Source organism: Ctenopharyngodon idella, chromosome 23 (genome assembly GCF_019924925.1).
Source record: "Ctenopharyngodon idella isolate HZGC_01 chromosome 23, HZGC01, whole genome shotgun sequence".
Lineage (NCBI taxonomy): Eukaryota > Metazoa > Chordata > Actinopteri > Cypriniformes > Xenocyprididae > Ctenopharyngodon > Ctenopharyngodon idella.
Genome location: NC_067242.1, coordinates 19,540,941 through 19,557,298, shown reverse-complemented (window position 1 = coordinate 19,557,298; position 16,358 = coordinate 19,540,941). Strand labels below are relative to the sequence as shown.

General features: G+C 36.2%; 1 protein-coding gene across 1 annotated transcript in view; it reads left to right on the top strand.

Moving 5' to 3' along the window:
* Window positions 1–492: 492 nt before the first annotated feature.
* Window positions 493–16,358, top strand: part of dok6 (docking protein 6) — an 81,518-nt gene continuing 65,652 nt past the window's right edge. Inside the window, exon 1 of the mRNA XM_051881671.1 lies at window positions 493–723. Within this exon, the coding sequence (XP_051737631.1) occupies window positions 658–723 (66 nt within the window). The 5' untranslated portion in view covers window positions 493–657. The remainder of the gene's footprint in view (window positions 724–16,358) is intronic.

Sequence of the window (16,358 nt, the reverse complement as noted above, 5' to 3'; positions counted from 1 at the left end):
TGTAAAGCTGCTTTGACACAATCTGCATTGTAAAAAGTGCTATATAAATAAAGGTGACTTGACTTGACTTAAAGTTCACAAAGCAAATTTAATATATATACTAAAAAAAAAGAGAGAGAAACAGAGTAACTGACTAGAAGCCTACAGAAATATCATAAAGCATATATATCATAATCGATAAATATCATAATCAATAAAATGTTGGCAAATTTAACGATTTTGTTTTTTTCTTTAGCACTACTTTTTTATAATAGTATACAGCTGTTAATTCTGATATCCACACCAAAAGAAAATTTCCGGTGCCTGTGTGAAAGTGAAATTAAACATATTCCCAAAAAAACAAACTCCTAATACTATCAAATAAATAAATAATTTCTTTATTCCATTTTACGCAAGTAAGTAGTTCACTGCGTCCACCCCTCCGACAGCCCTCTCATGGTGCATTCCAGGAAGCTGCACTCTTCACTGAATTAAATCATCTGACGCGCGCTGTCTCCCTATTCTCGTGTGGAATGAGCCGTTCGAGCCGGTTGCCCGAGCAGCAGCAGCAGGCGGCGGCGGCGGCACTGAGGCAGGTTGTTTGAGGACTGAATGTCGTACTGACTTCTGAGGGGACTCGCAGCCGAGACGGGGGACGAGGACAGAGAGGCTGTTAGGATGGCTTCAAACTTCAACGATATAGTGAAGCAGGGCTACGTGAGGATTCGGAGTAAGAAATTGGGGGTGAGTATAGTCAATATCTGCTGGACGTTACTGTGTGGCCAGTAATTTTGGGGCATCTGTAATTAAAAGGGCTTTATGGAGCGCGCGAGGAGAGGAGAACATGCTATCAGTGTGCACGAGCAACTCATTCTACTTTTTGTTTTATTCTTAATGACCAGTTATTTCTTTTTCACCTTATATTTATTACTCAGTGTAGCCTGTATATTGCTGAAATCCTGTTCTGATGTTATCCATCTGAACAAATAGATAATTAGTATACTCATTCATTGGATTATTGCTTGTGCTTTTAGCAAATATGTGTTGTTTAAACAAAACTTGTCACCTTGTTTTACCATAAACAGAGTATTTGCTTTAAGCAATATTATTTATTTATTTAAATATGGTTTATTTTTAAAGTTATAATTGCCTTGTCTGTTAAATAGATTAAGTTTATTACATTATAAAAAGTTAATCAAGAACCTGCTGTCTTCAGTAGTTTCTTTGCCTATGAGAAGACACATTAGTCAAGTCTACAGATGCAGCATCATCTGTTTATTGTCCTCCTGATTCTGCAGCTGTGAACAGAGTGAGTACTGTAGGTCATCAGGTCTGTGTGATACAGCAGGTGAATTCATCCAACCAAGAAAGATTCACTTTCTTACGCAATCGTATATGATATGCTGTAAACTATGCCAATTATAATTTTATTGCAGCATAAGGGGTTTGATGAGGGTTTTACAGCTGAATATATAGTGTGTAGATTAAAGTTTATTGGCCAAAATTTCTCTTTTATGAAATTTGTTTTGGTGAATTGTTGCTATCTAGCAATGCAATATATGCAATACAATATAAATTTCAATATACAATACAGTGCAGTAGAGCACATTATAGACAAGATAGAAACAGAATAAATAGTTATAAGAAATGTATATAATTTCTTCTATATATATATATATATACACACACACACACACACACACACACAGTCAAACCAAAATTGATTCAGACACCTTGAACATTTCATTCATTAATACAGTTTATTCACTATAGTTTAAAAAAAATGGTAATAAAATATGACGATCTCAGAGTTAAACTGTGTCAGAAAAAAATAATCTTAATTATGTCAGATAACACTTAAGCAAAACATGATTAGGTGAAAGTGTCTGAATAATTTTTGGTTCCAAATTTTTATCAATTTTACTGGTAATTCACTGTATGAAGAATTTTTGGGTATAATTTTTGTCAGTTTACTTTATTTTGCTATCCTCACTTACATAAATGAACTATAGTGTCCTGCACCCACTAGTAAAAATATATCAAAAAATGTTTCAAATATATATATATATATATATGTGTGTATATATATATATTATACTATAAATAAAATGAACAAATAATGAACAGAGTATTTGTCTTAAGTTTGAGACATGTCTATTTTAGCAATGAAACAAATATAACTGAAAGTTCCATTCAATACTTGATGTCTCAGGGATGTTTGACCAAGATGGTTTGTTTTTGCCCCTAGATATGGGATATGAGACGTGAGATAAAGTGTATTTCCACAGATATTGCTTACTCTAAATGCATTTTGAAGTGCAGCTTCATATTGCGTGTTGATTTTTATTGGTCATATATAAACTTACCAGCTGCATTTCAGATTCACATTAGCCTGTAAATATACAGTAGTGGTCACATCTCCTTGAAGCTAAAATAAAGAAAACTGCTCTGTATTGCCACATCTTCTGCATTGTTCTTGCTTGCGGAGCATAGAATTAGCATCTAATAGTACTGTGAAGAAATATAACCCCTCTCATTATTTTTCCATTATGTGCGGTACATCTTCATGGTCACGTTTGCCATTAATTGAACAGAATGAATGTTTAGATATTTAAAAAATTTGCTTTGATATCCGTGTAAAACCCTGCTGTATGAATTTACAGTTCAACGCACCTGACATTAACTGACCTTCTCACATAGACACAATGCCCTTTGAACCCACATACTCCTGCACCTTTGGCATTTTCCCATTTGACACATCTGTGTAAAAATATAACCAAACCTTTAGCTATTAAATAAGTATTAGTATAAAAGTTGATGATAACCATCTGAAAGAAAAAAGCATAAATGTAAGGTTTAAAATGTTTTTACTGATATTTAAAAAGCCCCTAAACTGGTCTTTATCAGTCGTTTGTATCTATTTGAGTGTAATCTGTTCATCTGATAAAATATGCTGATGAAACAGGCAGCTGCTCTTTTGAAGACTGCTTTAGAGGGAAGGACTACTTGTCTCATCAGTGCTGGCACAGTCTTTTTTTTTTAGTGCGAGTATCATGTTTTGAACAGCAGGATCAGCTTAGGGTTTCCCTCTGATGTCTCTCTCTGTTCCTCTTGTATTTCCTTTCCTCTCTTTCTCAATCTTCTGAGACCTAGAAATGTAATGCAATTTAAAAACTAAATGGGGTAAAAAAGATACAAATTGTTACTTTTTTTGACACTTTCCATGAATAGGGTACAAAACATTTTTCTCCCTCTTTCAGCAAATGATCAAAGTGAATTGAATGCATGTAAATGCTTAACCTCTAGAAAATGTTGATAGTACAACCACAGGAGGTCAATATTAATATGAGCTGTGTTATTTTCTATTTATTTTATTCATCTAAATTAAGCTGTCACTCAGTAGGGGCGAGCTGGGACCAAATATTTGTTTGATCTTTTTTATTTATTTATTTTTTGCAATATCATGGGTAAATGAATGCTTGAGCTTGACGAATACAGTTTTTACTACTTGAGTGTCACAATTTAAAGTATTTTATTAATGAGTTAATATACACTACCATTCAGAAGTTTGGTGTCAGGCTCACCTAGGCTACATTTATTTGATCAAAAGTAAAAATTCTGAAATATTATTACCATTTAAAGTAACAGTTTAATCTATTTTAAAATAACAATATATTCCTGTGATAGCAAAGCTGAATTTTATTACAGTCTTCAGTGTCACATGATCCTTCAGAAATCATTCTAATATGTTGATTTGGTGCTCAAGAAATTTTTTTTATGATATTAATAATAATTAAATTTTATTACTTTCTTTCAAAAAGTACTTTGCTTCTTAAATGGGGATGGCCAAAATCACTATTTTAAGGGGGTTACAAACATTTAAAGGCACAATATGTAATTTTTTGCCACTAGAGGTCACTTATTCAAAACAAAGGCGTAGCTTGATGACCCCTTGATTTCGCAGAATCATGGGAGGTTTTGTCTTCACGTCTATAGCCGGTGGAAAAGAATCAGGATGGGACTCGGCCAGAAATCATCAGAAACTAGGCCGCTGGAGCGATTGATAATGAGAGACGAGCGCGACACACGGATCGAGAGCTGCGGGACTTTTATTATGCCACAGTCGTCACTTCCACTTCTTCCGGTCAAGCATATGTGGGGTAAAGCAGCGCTGTTTTATCATATTAGATACATTTGTGTTGTTGTTATAAAGTTGTTGTAAAGTTGTTATACACACTGCAGTAAGCTAGGCATGGTAAAACATGGTACTCGCGGTAAATCAACAAAACGACATTTAAACAATAAGACTTACTGTGTTGAGCTATATATCATGATGAGTTTTCTGTCGTTGAATGTGTCCATCCAAACAGTTGCTCACCTGTCTAATAAAACACATAATACATTAAAGCGTCTTTGGTGTTTCCATGGTTTCTACAAAATAAAACCGGGAACCGAGTGTAACGCGGGTACGATGTCATTGATAGGCGACGCACAGACATGGTCCGTGTCCTTCTTAAAATTGCTTATTTCTCTGGATTTAAACATTCTTGGAAACATTTGGGATAATGTAAGTACACAAGTAAGTACAAAAATCTTACATATTGTGCCTTTAATGTGTTTAAAACTAGGTACTTTCATGTTTAATTTTGTGATATATAAAAGTTTATCAAACATATCTAATTGCTCCCCCAACAAAAACATTTTGTTGCCTATATTGCTCTACAAAAGGCCAAACTGTACCATATTTAGGGAAAGCAATTTTTACACCAACTGTTTGTACAGTATGATGGATCACTTCAGTCAGTTTAATTTCTTTCTGCTCAGTAGACCGTGAATGGTATTACTTTACAGGCAGTCAGGACCATGTCCATGTAAACTCTGTCCTTACTGAAATGCCCTTTAACCTTGGATAATTTCACGTCTCCTGTTTATGTTGTCTTTGTTGTCCCAGACAGTCGCTGCTTATGACACTTACAAACAGCCTTATAATGCATTGTGAATCCATAGAGAATCAACCAGGCTTACCCTGGAGCGGTCGACTTAAAGCGGCCTTTCCTCTCAACACTTCCAGCAGAACTGTAATCTTATTTAAGCTGTTGTTGCAAGCCAGTACTTGACCCATATTTGACAACTGTGTTTTGTCATCTGTCTCTAAACGCACAGGCAGTTTAGTAATGCCAGAGATTAATGTTTAACAGAGATCAGCCTAACACAAGGTTCTGGACAATGAAAGTGTCTAGCAGTAAAGCCCATCTTATAGGTACACATGGTCTCACTCCATATCATGTCATGTCAAAGAGCTGGCGTTGTGCAATTTGATATACATTTTAAATGTTTTTAAATTATTTTTCAAAATTGTAAATGAAGATTATTGGAGTAAATTTACTAGCAATTCTATACCAAATCTCAAGCTCTGGGTATATGTTTTTTGTATGCGCACTGTTGAACGCACAGCCTTTATTCGACTCATACGCATATAGGCGTTTGACACATGCGCAGTTTTGAGCAATCTCTCTCCACGAGTTACAACCCATGTAAACATATTTGTATTCTTTCATGATAGAGTTGTACAAATGAGGGTAACCTCTTCGCACAAACTCTCGTCTATGTAGGCCTCCATTGTCGCTGTAGCTTGCATGCGTTCCGGTCTGTTCTGTTTATGCAGTTTTTCTTTGACTACCTTGTGAATCCCCCCCAGGGCACAGTTGCCACCTTGTGGACAAAACAAATTACTGCAAAAACAATTAAATGCAAATCTGCGACCTGTGCGCACAAAGTACATGTGGTTAAAAAAAAAATCTGGCGACGCGAGTACAGTATGTGCGTATTCTTCTGATTATGAAATTTGCGTCACACGCACAAAGTCTACTTTGACAGGCCCTCAAACACACTGCAGTTGTATCTGAGACATGGAAGAGCTCATGTTGTTGACATGTCAAGAAGATGCTGTTTTCTGCGCAAAACCACTTTGCATGCACTTCCAAAGGATGAGGACTCAAGCTCGAATTGATACAGTAAAACCAATGCCATTTTTACTGTTCGTATCACTGTGTATCAAGTGATGAGGAAGTCTGTGGAGCTGAAATTCAGATATAGTTATGGGCGTTTCGTTTCTGACATGCACTATAAGCGGTAGACCAATCACAATCTGACCATTCAGAGCAGAGTAGGCTCTCGGAAAGGAAGGGTTTAGAGAGACTGAATCCTTTATCAAACTGTTTCAGACACAGAAAAGAGGAGATGCTGCAATTTATGTTATGAGAAAATTAAAGTGTTTTTTGACCTTGGATGCATGTAAACATATTTTAGGAAACCTCCAAATCAAAATTAGTTACCTTTTAAAATAGCATAATAGGGGCACTTTAAATTATTAAAAATAATTAAAAAAAAAAATGAAAATGTAAATTTTATTATTTCTTAAATATTTCTTTTTTTTCTTTTTTTAATGTTCAAAATACTAAAAAATTTATTTATTTCCAGTTTTAAATTAGACCCCATTGCAAGTGTCCAGGAAAAACTGTATATTTACCATGCTTAATAACTATGGTTTGTCACATATAGGCAAAAATATTAGGTTTGGGCCATTTCAATAAAGAACTATACCTTAAAGGGGACCTATTATGCACTTTTATAAGGTGCATGTACTGTAACACAGATGTGTGACCACAGTGTGTGTAAACAACCAGCATATAATGGTAAAAATCTATTTTTATAATCTCCATAAATCATAAACAGTCTCTCCAAACTAACAGTTCCAGATTCATTCCAGATTCAGAGCATTTAACAGTAGTAGCATTCAAGTAAGAAATGTATTCTTATTAAAGCTACTAAAGTGATTTAATCAAGAGCAGTGAGTGATTTTCTGTTATTCTTTTGTTGTTTGGTTCATATTAACAGCATATACAGCAGTAGGTACTGTATATTATGCTGCTGTCACTTTAATACACATACACACACACGATTTCTTTCCCTGCTGTTTACGCTCCCAGACATTCCTGACTGTGTTTGTGAACTTTGTGTGTTTTTGACATAACCTTGTGTATATTTGACAGTTTAAAGGTGCACTATGTAAGATTTCTGTCCGCTAGAGGTCGCTAGAGGCCTATTTAAAACAAAGGCGTAGCTTGATGACGGCAAATTTGAGCGCGGAATCTTGGGACATGTGGTCTTCACATCAAAGCCAGTGGAAACAATTGGGATAGGACTCAGGAAGAAATCATGTTCATGGATGTGATTATTAACGTTACTGTAGTATGAAGGAGAGCAGGACCGAGTGTTGTGGGAGCTGAACGAGGCCGCTGGAGTGATTGCGCAACACACGCCTCAAGAGCAGCGGAACTTTTATTATGACACAGTCGCCGGCGCTGCTTCCGCTTTTCCGGTCATGAGTATGAGGTAACACAGCTCTGTTTATCATATTAGATACATTTGAGAGTGTTGAAAATGATGTTATAATGTTACTCTGTGCGTTCGCTCGGTGGCTGCTGTGAGACACTTGTTTGAGACACACTGCAGTAAGCTAGATTGAGTTTAGAATATCATATTAAATGCTGGATGGCTTGTGTTGATAAATGGCATGCAATTCATTTTAAAACATATTGTATGATGGAGAAAATTCTGTATTACTGTTACTAAACATAAAGCTGCATCTGATTATGCTATGTTAGCTACTTGACAAAATAGTGTTTTTCTCTGAGGCATGGTAAATCATGGTACTCGCAAAAAAATCAAGAAAATTAGATTTAAACAATAAGACTAAACGTGTTGCGCTATATAACAACAATTAGTTTTCTGTCTATAAACGTAACCAAACAGTTGTTCCCTTATCTATTAAAACATGTAATATATTAAAGCGTCTTTGGTGTTTCCATGGTTTTTACAAAATAAAACCGGAAACTGAGGGTTAACGCGGGTATGACGCAATTGACAGGCGGCGACTCACATGTCCCAGAGCCTTGGTTAAAATTGCAATTTTCTCACGATTTACAAATAGTTGCAAACATTTAGGATATTGTAAGTACTCAAGTGAACAAAATATATAACACTGGCCTAGTGGTTTTTGGATATTTTACTGCAAAAATCTTACATATTGCACCTTTAAGTGCAATAAGACGTGTAAGAGAAATCACAGGATGCGCCGTTTGACAGCCAGCTTTCTATGGATGTGTGCGCTCAGAAAACCATATATCAGAAGATTAGATTGTTATGGCTTTAAAATGCATGCAAATAATTAACTTTCATGATGACGAAGAACTGCAATGTCACATGAGTGTGGCCGCGATAGAGATTATAATCAAAACCAAACAAAGTTTTTGGGAGAGTATCCGAGGCACGAGTTGTACAGGCTCTGCCCTCTTCTGGAAAGCGGGGTGGGGATCAGCAGCGCATTTGCATTTAAAGATACATGCACGAAAACAGCATGTTTTTCCTTCCACTCAAAAATGGGCATTTACAACATGATATTATAAATGATCTGTGGGGTATTTTGAGCTGAAACTTCAGACACATTCTTGAGACCCCTGAGACTTACATTACATCTTGTAAAAAGGTGCATATTAGGTCCCCTTAAACATTCAAACCCAAGCTTTGCAAATATTTAACTTCAACTATGTGCTAACTAAACCTGCACACCAATTCTTTTGTGACCGCTGATGTACTGTATGGATGCTTAATATCAGACAGCAGTTTTGCATAATTCTTTCTAGTGTCTCTTGTGTGCACAGAGCTACGTTACATGTTACTATGCCATATACCAATTCTGTTTTCATGTTCATGCTAATAGTGTTTATCCAGCTTTCATCAAATTGATTCAAACAAAGAGCGGAAGATAAATTGGAGGCTCTTATTAGGGCTGATGAATTGCCCCCCACAGCAGCGGAAGCAGCAAATGTTATTCAGAGTGAATAATGCTGCACTATTGTGCCATTTCTCTCGCAGATAAATCTCCTCTCAGTCTTCACTCCAACATTTCACATCATCGATCCCTGCTGTTTTTAATTACAAAACACACTTTTGTTTTGAACAGGAGCAAACATTACCATTAGCTGTCATGGATGTGTGACACAACTGATTGTAGTTTCTTCAATGTTGAGTGAGCCCAGTGTTTGTGTCATTTTATGTTCTTGTTCTCACAACACTGAGCAATTATTTATGCGTTTTAATACTGTTTTCATTCTTTATACTGTCTAGAAGTTAAATAATCTTGAAAGAGCAAAAGGGAAAAAGTGAGGAAAAGCTTTACGCTCTCCTCCTGATGATAGTCAGAAGTCTTTCATCCAAGGTCATTTGAGATCTGCCATTTAGCCAATCATCAGACTGAAACATCCTGTTGAATCTGAAAAGAGCCCTTTATCTTTGCCAACTTCTTAGCTGAGTTCAGACTACTAGACTGAAGCTTGTCACCTTTTCATGTTATAAAGGAAGAGTTCACACAGAGATTCTGTCAATATTCACCCTCATGTCAATTCAAGCTTCTTTTGTAGAACACAAAAGTGAATTTCTGAAGAATACCCTGGACAATTTTTCATTGTAATGAAAGTAAATGAGAAATAGTGATGTCAAGCTCCAAAATTACAAAAAGCCCCACCATAAAAGTACTATAAAAGTAATCCATAAGACTGTATTTCAAGACTTCTAAAGCTATAGCTTTATATGAGAAACATATTGAAATTTAAGTCACTATTCACTGAAAATCTCGACAATCTCAACAACTCATTGACTGTTTAACAACCCACTGAAGGTGAAGTTTATCACTGAATGATGACTTTAATATTGGACTGTTTGTTGCACAACCAATATGGCAAAAAGCACTGTATCTATATGTTTTCAGATATACAGTCACTGGCCACTTTATTAGGTACACCGTGCTAGTGCTGGGTTGGACACCCTTTTGCCTTCAGAACTGCCTTAATTCTTCATAGATCATAGAACATTCCTCAGACATTTTGGTCCGTATTGACATGACAGCATCACACAGTTGCTGCAGATTTGTCGGCTACACATTCATGATGCAAATCTCCCGTTCCACCACATCCCAAAGGTCTGGTGACTGTGGAGGCCATTTGAGTATAGTGAACTCATTGTCATGTTTGAAATGATTTGAGCTTTGTGAGATGGCATGTTATCCTGTTGGAAGTAGCCATCAGAAGATGAGTACAATGTGGTCATAAAGGGATGGACATGGTCAGCAACAATACTCAGGAAGGCTGTGGCATTTCAACAATGCTCAATTGGTACTAAGGGGCCCAAAGTGCGCCAAGAAAATATCCCTCACACCATTACATCACCAGCAGCCTGAACCATTGATACAAGGCAGGATCCCAGTAGATCAGCAGTTTTTGAAATACTCAAGACCAGCCCGTCTGGCACCAACAACCATGCCACGTTCAAAGTCACTTAAATCACCTTTCTTTCCCATTCTGATGCTCAGTTTGAACTTCAGCAGATCGTCTTGACCATGTCTAAATGCCTAAATGCATTGAGTTGCTGCCATGTGATTGGATGATAAGATCATTTGCGTTAACGAGCAGTTGAACAGGTGTACTTGGCCCACAGTGATGCTATCATGTCAATATGGACAAAAATCTCTGAGGAAGGTTTCCAGCACATTGTTGAATCTATTCTGTGAAGAATTCAGGCAGTTCTGAAGGCAAAAGGGGGTCCAACCTGACATTAGCAAGGTGTACCTAATAAAGTGGCTGATATGTGTGTATGGTATGTATAGTATGTATGCATGTATGTAATTTTAGAGAAGACATTAGAAAAATATTGCAGTTAAAAAATGATTAAACCGAGTGGCAAATATAAAAAAAATATATTGAGGAGGCAGTGCCGCCTCAAAAAAATTGAATGAGAAAATAATCCACAGTACAATGTAAATATTACAAAATACGACATTAAAAATGTGTATAAATCACTTGTTTTTCTAAAGTAGCACCGTCCAACAGTGACACCAGCAGGTAAAGTTACAACAGGAGTCTGCGTCTTCCTTGCCTCCCCTGAGCCCATTGAGTTTTAACAAACCCCTTTAAGCGTGTGGGTTTAGTGGCAGGTAATTTAGAATCAATAGGGGAAAGTCATGTGAGAGGCGGCAATGCCTCCATCACACTATGATTGGCTTTGATTGGATATGATTGTTTCATGCGATAAATCCCGCCTCTTGTTCTCGTTCGTGTTCCGCGTCCGCAAATCAGTCTAAATGAGTAAATGATGGTGTTAATGGGAAGACAAATTAAAAAGTAAACAACTCACCCACTTAAATATCACCACATTGTCACATCAAAATAAAACTTGAAAATATAAAACTTGAAAAAATAAAACTTGTGAGGTCTTTGCATCCTCATTTCAGAACAACACTGCACTACATGTCTCCACAAGGACAAAAATGACTGGTATTACTATCCTTGTGTGGACATTTGGGCTTCACAATGTAGGGTTTTTTTCCAGGGAGAGAGAGAGAGACACACACACATACACTGTATAGGCATACATATAGTCATTATATACTGTATATTGTATATATTTTCAAACTCAATATATTTATATTTTATGAACCATATTTTTTAAAAAATACATTGTCTTTACCCATTTATATATATTTTTATATATTTGTATTTGTTTCCCTCATTTGAGATTTGAAATCTATTTTCTTGCCCCTTTAAGTACATCTTGTAATATATTTTTGCATTTGAAGGTTTAAATGAAATATTTTTTCAATTTAAAACATTTATTTCCCTAAGCTGTGCTGTTTTGGTTTTTATTTTAAATAACTTTTGGCTAGAAAAAATGTGCATTACATGAAAAACTTTTCTAAGTAGTATGGACCACATTTATGATAATTATATTATGCTTCTGCATCCTTTTTGTGCAAGTTGTGAGTCTTTGTTAGTATTCACTTAAACTAAAAATTTAAGTTAAAAAGCTAAGATAAGTTAAGAACTTTGCGATTTCTCTTTGTATTATTGTTTCCCACTTCCAAAGCTCTCTGTATCTCAGTTTACCAGTCTTATCACATCTGTCCTAATCTGAATGCAAAATCATATTTTCTCTGAGAATATTTCAGAGAAGGAGCGATGATAAAACGGCCAAGTCTTAATGAATGACTAGCATACCCTATAAAACATAGTTGTATGGTTTCTAGTCTTCAGAGACTTTTTCAATTTGTATGGAAAATTTTCACCTCTGAATGAATGTACCATAGGTCCATTCACCCAGCCGCTGTCTCTTCTAATCATTTGGCACGCATTAATCATGTCTGTGTCTCCTGAGTCTTGCTCATCTCTAGTCGTTCTGCTGTCTAGTGTCTCTCAGCACAGCACAGCACAGTACAGTATGTGCTTTGGGTTAAAGCAACAGCACCCAATCTGGGCAGCCCAGCCAATCTCCATTCATGCTAGCATGGGCCATTGAACACACTTTTGGGGTTTTGTTTTCCACAGGGCAATTTTATTTCACTGTTCTATCACTCTCTTTCCCACAGAACATCTTGGTTTTCTTTTTATACCCCCTCCTTCTCTCTCAAGCTGAGAAAGTTCTTGATGCTTCAGGCCTCTGAGAATTTGCTATGTGGACATGCTATCTGCTTTCCTCTGCCAGAAGCGAAAATGTGTTTTCATGCTACTTTGTGCTCTTAGATAAACCACAATCCATAGTATAGCTAGACTTTATTCTTTTCCTCATAATTTCATAGACCGTGTACAGTTATGTGTAGTTATGACCCTAGTTTAAGGACAATATGTGCCTCTGGACTGCTTCAAAGTTTATTTATGTAAATATGTCTCTGTATTACAAGATAAAATGCAGACGGCCAGTGATATTTGTTTCACTTTTTTTTTTAATGTTTTCATGTTGTCATGTCATATTCATCACTTTTAGACTTTTTTACACCAAATGTAATTTACAGACTGAAGTTTCTCTTTCACATTGAAGCACTTCCTCAGAGCTTGGTTCATTTTTGCCAAAATCATGTGATCTATGACATCCAAAGCTTGGTTCACCTGAGAACCATGTGAATTCTTCAGTGTCTGGTTCAAATGGAGCAAAACCGCACTGGGTTTTCCTTCCTCTTATTCGTTTTATTTTGTTTTTGTTTTGTTTTTTAACAATAAATACTGTAGTTAATATACGAAGAGCTCAGTGTTCATTTGATTATGAAATAATAGTTGAGCTGGGCTGGGTTATGGTTAAAAACAGAGAGATCACAGATTTTATTTATGTATTTGTTTCATTTAAAAATAAAATAAAATAAATAAGAATCAGCCGCAGGCCACAATGTAGACTGTGCTGAAAAGCTTTGAGTTAGGAACCATTTTACGATACAGGGGGAAGGAAAGTTGGCGGCAGGTGGCTCTCTTTATGAAAGTCATTGAATCATCCAATCAACTGATTTGTTCAAAAACACTGATTCATTCAGGAATTAAACACTTGAGTGATTCCTTGAATTGTTCACATACATAAGTTACTCACTTTTTGACATGCCTGACACTCGCTCTGACTCAAAATAAACCAACATCCCGGAGTTATTCAGTTACTTCAACAGTACACTGACTTTACCTGCTGTGAAGAGAGAACTGATGATGATGGGCACGAGCAGCAGAGCAGCTGATATACTGAGTGAGCATGTGCGGCGCACACGAACGAATGTACACGGCCTGTCACAGTTCTCATTCTCGAGTCAAGAATCTGTTGCAGCGGTTTTCGGATCACCAGTACACAACCGAGAATTGCTTCTTTCGGACATGTCCGATTTGAGAACTGATGAGCTGATGATACTGCGCATGCGTGATTCAGCGTGTGATCTGAAGCTACTGAACAGTAATGACTGTCACAGCACCGGCGTTTGAACCGAACTAGTAGGACAACTGATGCTATGATCTGGCGAAACGTAAGTTTATTTAATTACAAATAAATCGTAATGGATTATGTATAGTAAGTGGATCATGGTTTCTGTGCTGATGAAGACTAATTTATATATATAAAAGAACCGATCTTCCCATCACTAAAGGACAGCTGCAAATTATAAGTAACCGTAGAAACAAACTAGGATATAATCAGTAACCCAGGAAACCGAAACTAAACCGACCAGGGAAACAGGAACTAAAGGAAACAAAACAATATCAAAATATAAGTCCATAACCATGACAATTGAAGCAATCATATTGTTTTCCTATGCTGATTTTCAGGAACAACAGCCTTCTTGCTCATTTGATACTACTACACAAATTAACTTCTGTATTTTACAGACTGTTATTGATAATGCGTTACGTGTAGCCTATTGTTAGAGCAAAGGCATCTTCTAAAGTGACCAGATTTCTAAAATTGAAACCAGAGACATTTCATAGTTCAGTGGTCAAAATATCATGGAAATCTAATTCGTTTTTATCTATGAATTAAAAACAATTAATTTTTAAATATTAATTTTTTTGTGAATTGTTGTGGGTTCCATATTAAATAAGTTATATTTAACATTTTCTAATTGTATTAAATAATTTTTTTTATTTTCACAAACTGTAAATATACTGTACAGTAATTACAATTTGCACCAGCCAGCTGTAATTCTTTCTACATTTTTTTTTTTTTTCCTTTTTACTTCTAAAAAGCACATTGTTAATATCATGCGGTCTTCATATTTTTGTCAACAGTATTAGTATTTTAATTATCATCATATCGACTTCATTTGATTTTGTTTTTTATATCAAAACTTTTACAAAACCCTTCTTCATTAACTACAGAAGGCTGATACAGTTTGTATCTTGCTCCAAGTGCAAAACTCAGTGAAGTGTAGTTTAGCTGACCGAGTGTGTACGTGGGAGTTTTCATGCTCTGTTTTAATTGGAGAGCCACTCACTAAGCACCTGATCCCTGCACTAAGTTATGCAAACAGCTTTCCACGAATCCATAATGCTGTCAGTCTTTGGTTTGAAATTTCTCTAAAGCTAAGGCTTGGTATAAGTCCAAATAATCTGTTAAATGTTGTCCGGCCTTTTAAAATGAGTTATTTACAAGCAGAAATGAGTTTTGTGATCATTTTGTTCTTCTTTTCAGATCCCACAATGGCTTATTTTGGAGATTTGTTGCCCGCTCTGTAACATCAAATCCAGTGTTTACTTAATGGTTGCCCATTCTGCTTTGTCATATCTGCCAGAATGATGAACAGTCCCTCCACACATATATGCCATAGGCATTATGTTGAGAAATATCAGTCACCCGCATATAAGTGCAATAGACTATAATGAGCAAAGAGATGGCTGCTGAGCCAAATCTCTTTTTTTTTTTTTTTTGATGAATATAAAGTGTTTTATTGGACAGAAGAATGAATTCTGCCTTTTATTAGGCACAATTTTCATTTTGGCAAAAACATTTTTTTTTTCCAGAGAAATTTATTGGCAATAGTAGGAGATGCAGGGAAGACAAATGGCCTGGACAGTAAAGACAACATGTAATTTATGGGAACATTGCCTGGAACAAAATTATATGTCATGAATATGATGAAATATATTCCCTGAAAAGAAGATTCATATAAGATTGTGAATTTGTAGGCTACTGTGGTTCTTCTTGATAAAAGCTTCCTTTCAGGTCTGCATGACCTTTCTGTTCCATTAGGGGTTCTTGAGCCGCAAATTTCTGACCACAGTCCTTCATTCACAGTATGACAATTGAATGATTGCAGTGAATGATCTCCTTTTGTCATCCAATGGTTAGTTTTAAGAATGTTTCTGTAGACACTTGGCTTTGATTTCCTTTTGAAACCAGGCTGTTATGCATGGGTTATCCTGAATTATGGATCAAATCCATTCTTTTAGAGAAAACTGAGTATAAAAATAAGCATGTAATGACACAGAATAGATATTTTCTCTGTGCACTGGTGCATTTAAGTGCTTCAGGTCTCTGCTAATGTGCGTCACATAGGTCTCTCACTAGATTAATACTCTTACCATGAATTAATGTGTGTGTGTGTGTGTGTGTGTGTGTATGTATGTATATATATATATATATATATATATATATAATATATATATATGTGTGTGTGTATACACTATATTGCCAAAAGTTTTGGGACGCCTGCCTTTACGTGCACATGAACATTAATGACATCCCATTCTTAATCCGTAGGGTTAAGATTGCAGCTATAACAGCCTCAACTCTTCTGGGAAGGCTTTCCACAAGGTTTAGGAGTGTGTTTATGGGAATTTTTGACCATTCTTCTAGAAGTGCATTAGTGCGGTCAGGCAGTGATGTTGGCGAGAAGGCCTGGCTCGCAGTCTCTGCTCTAATTCATCCCAAAGGTGTTCTGTTGGGCTGAGGTCAGGACTCTGTGCAGGCCAGTCAAGATCCTCCACACCAAACTCGCTCATCCATGTGTTTATGGACCTTGCTTTGTG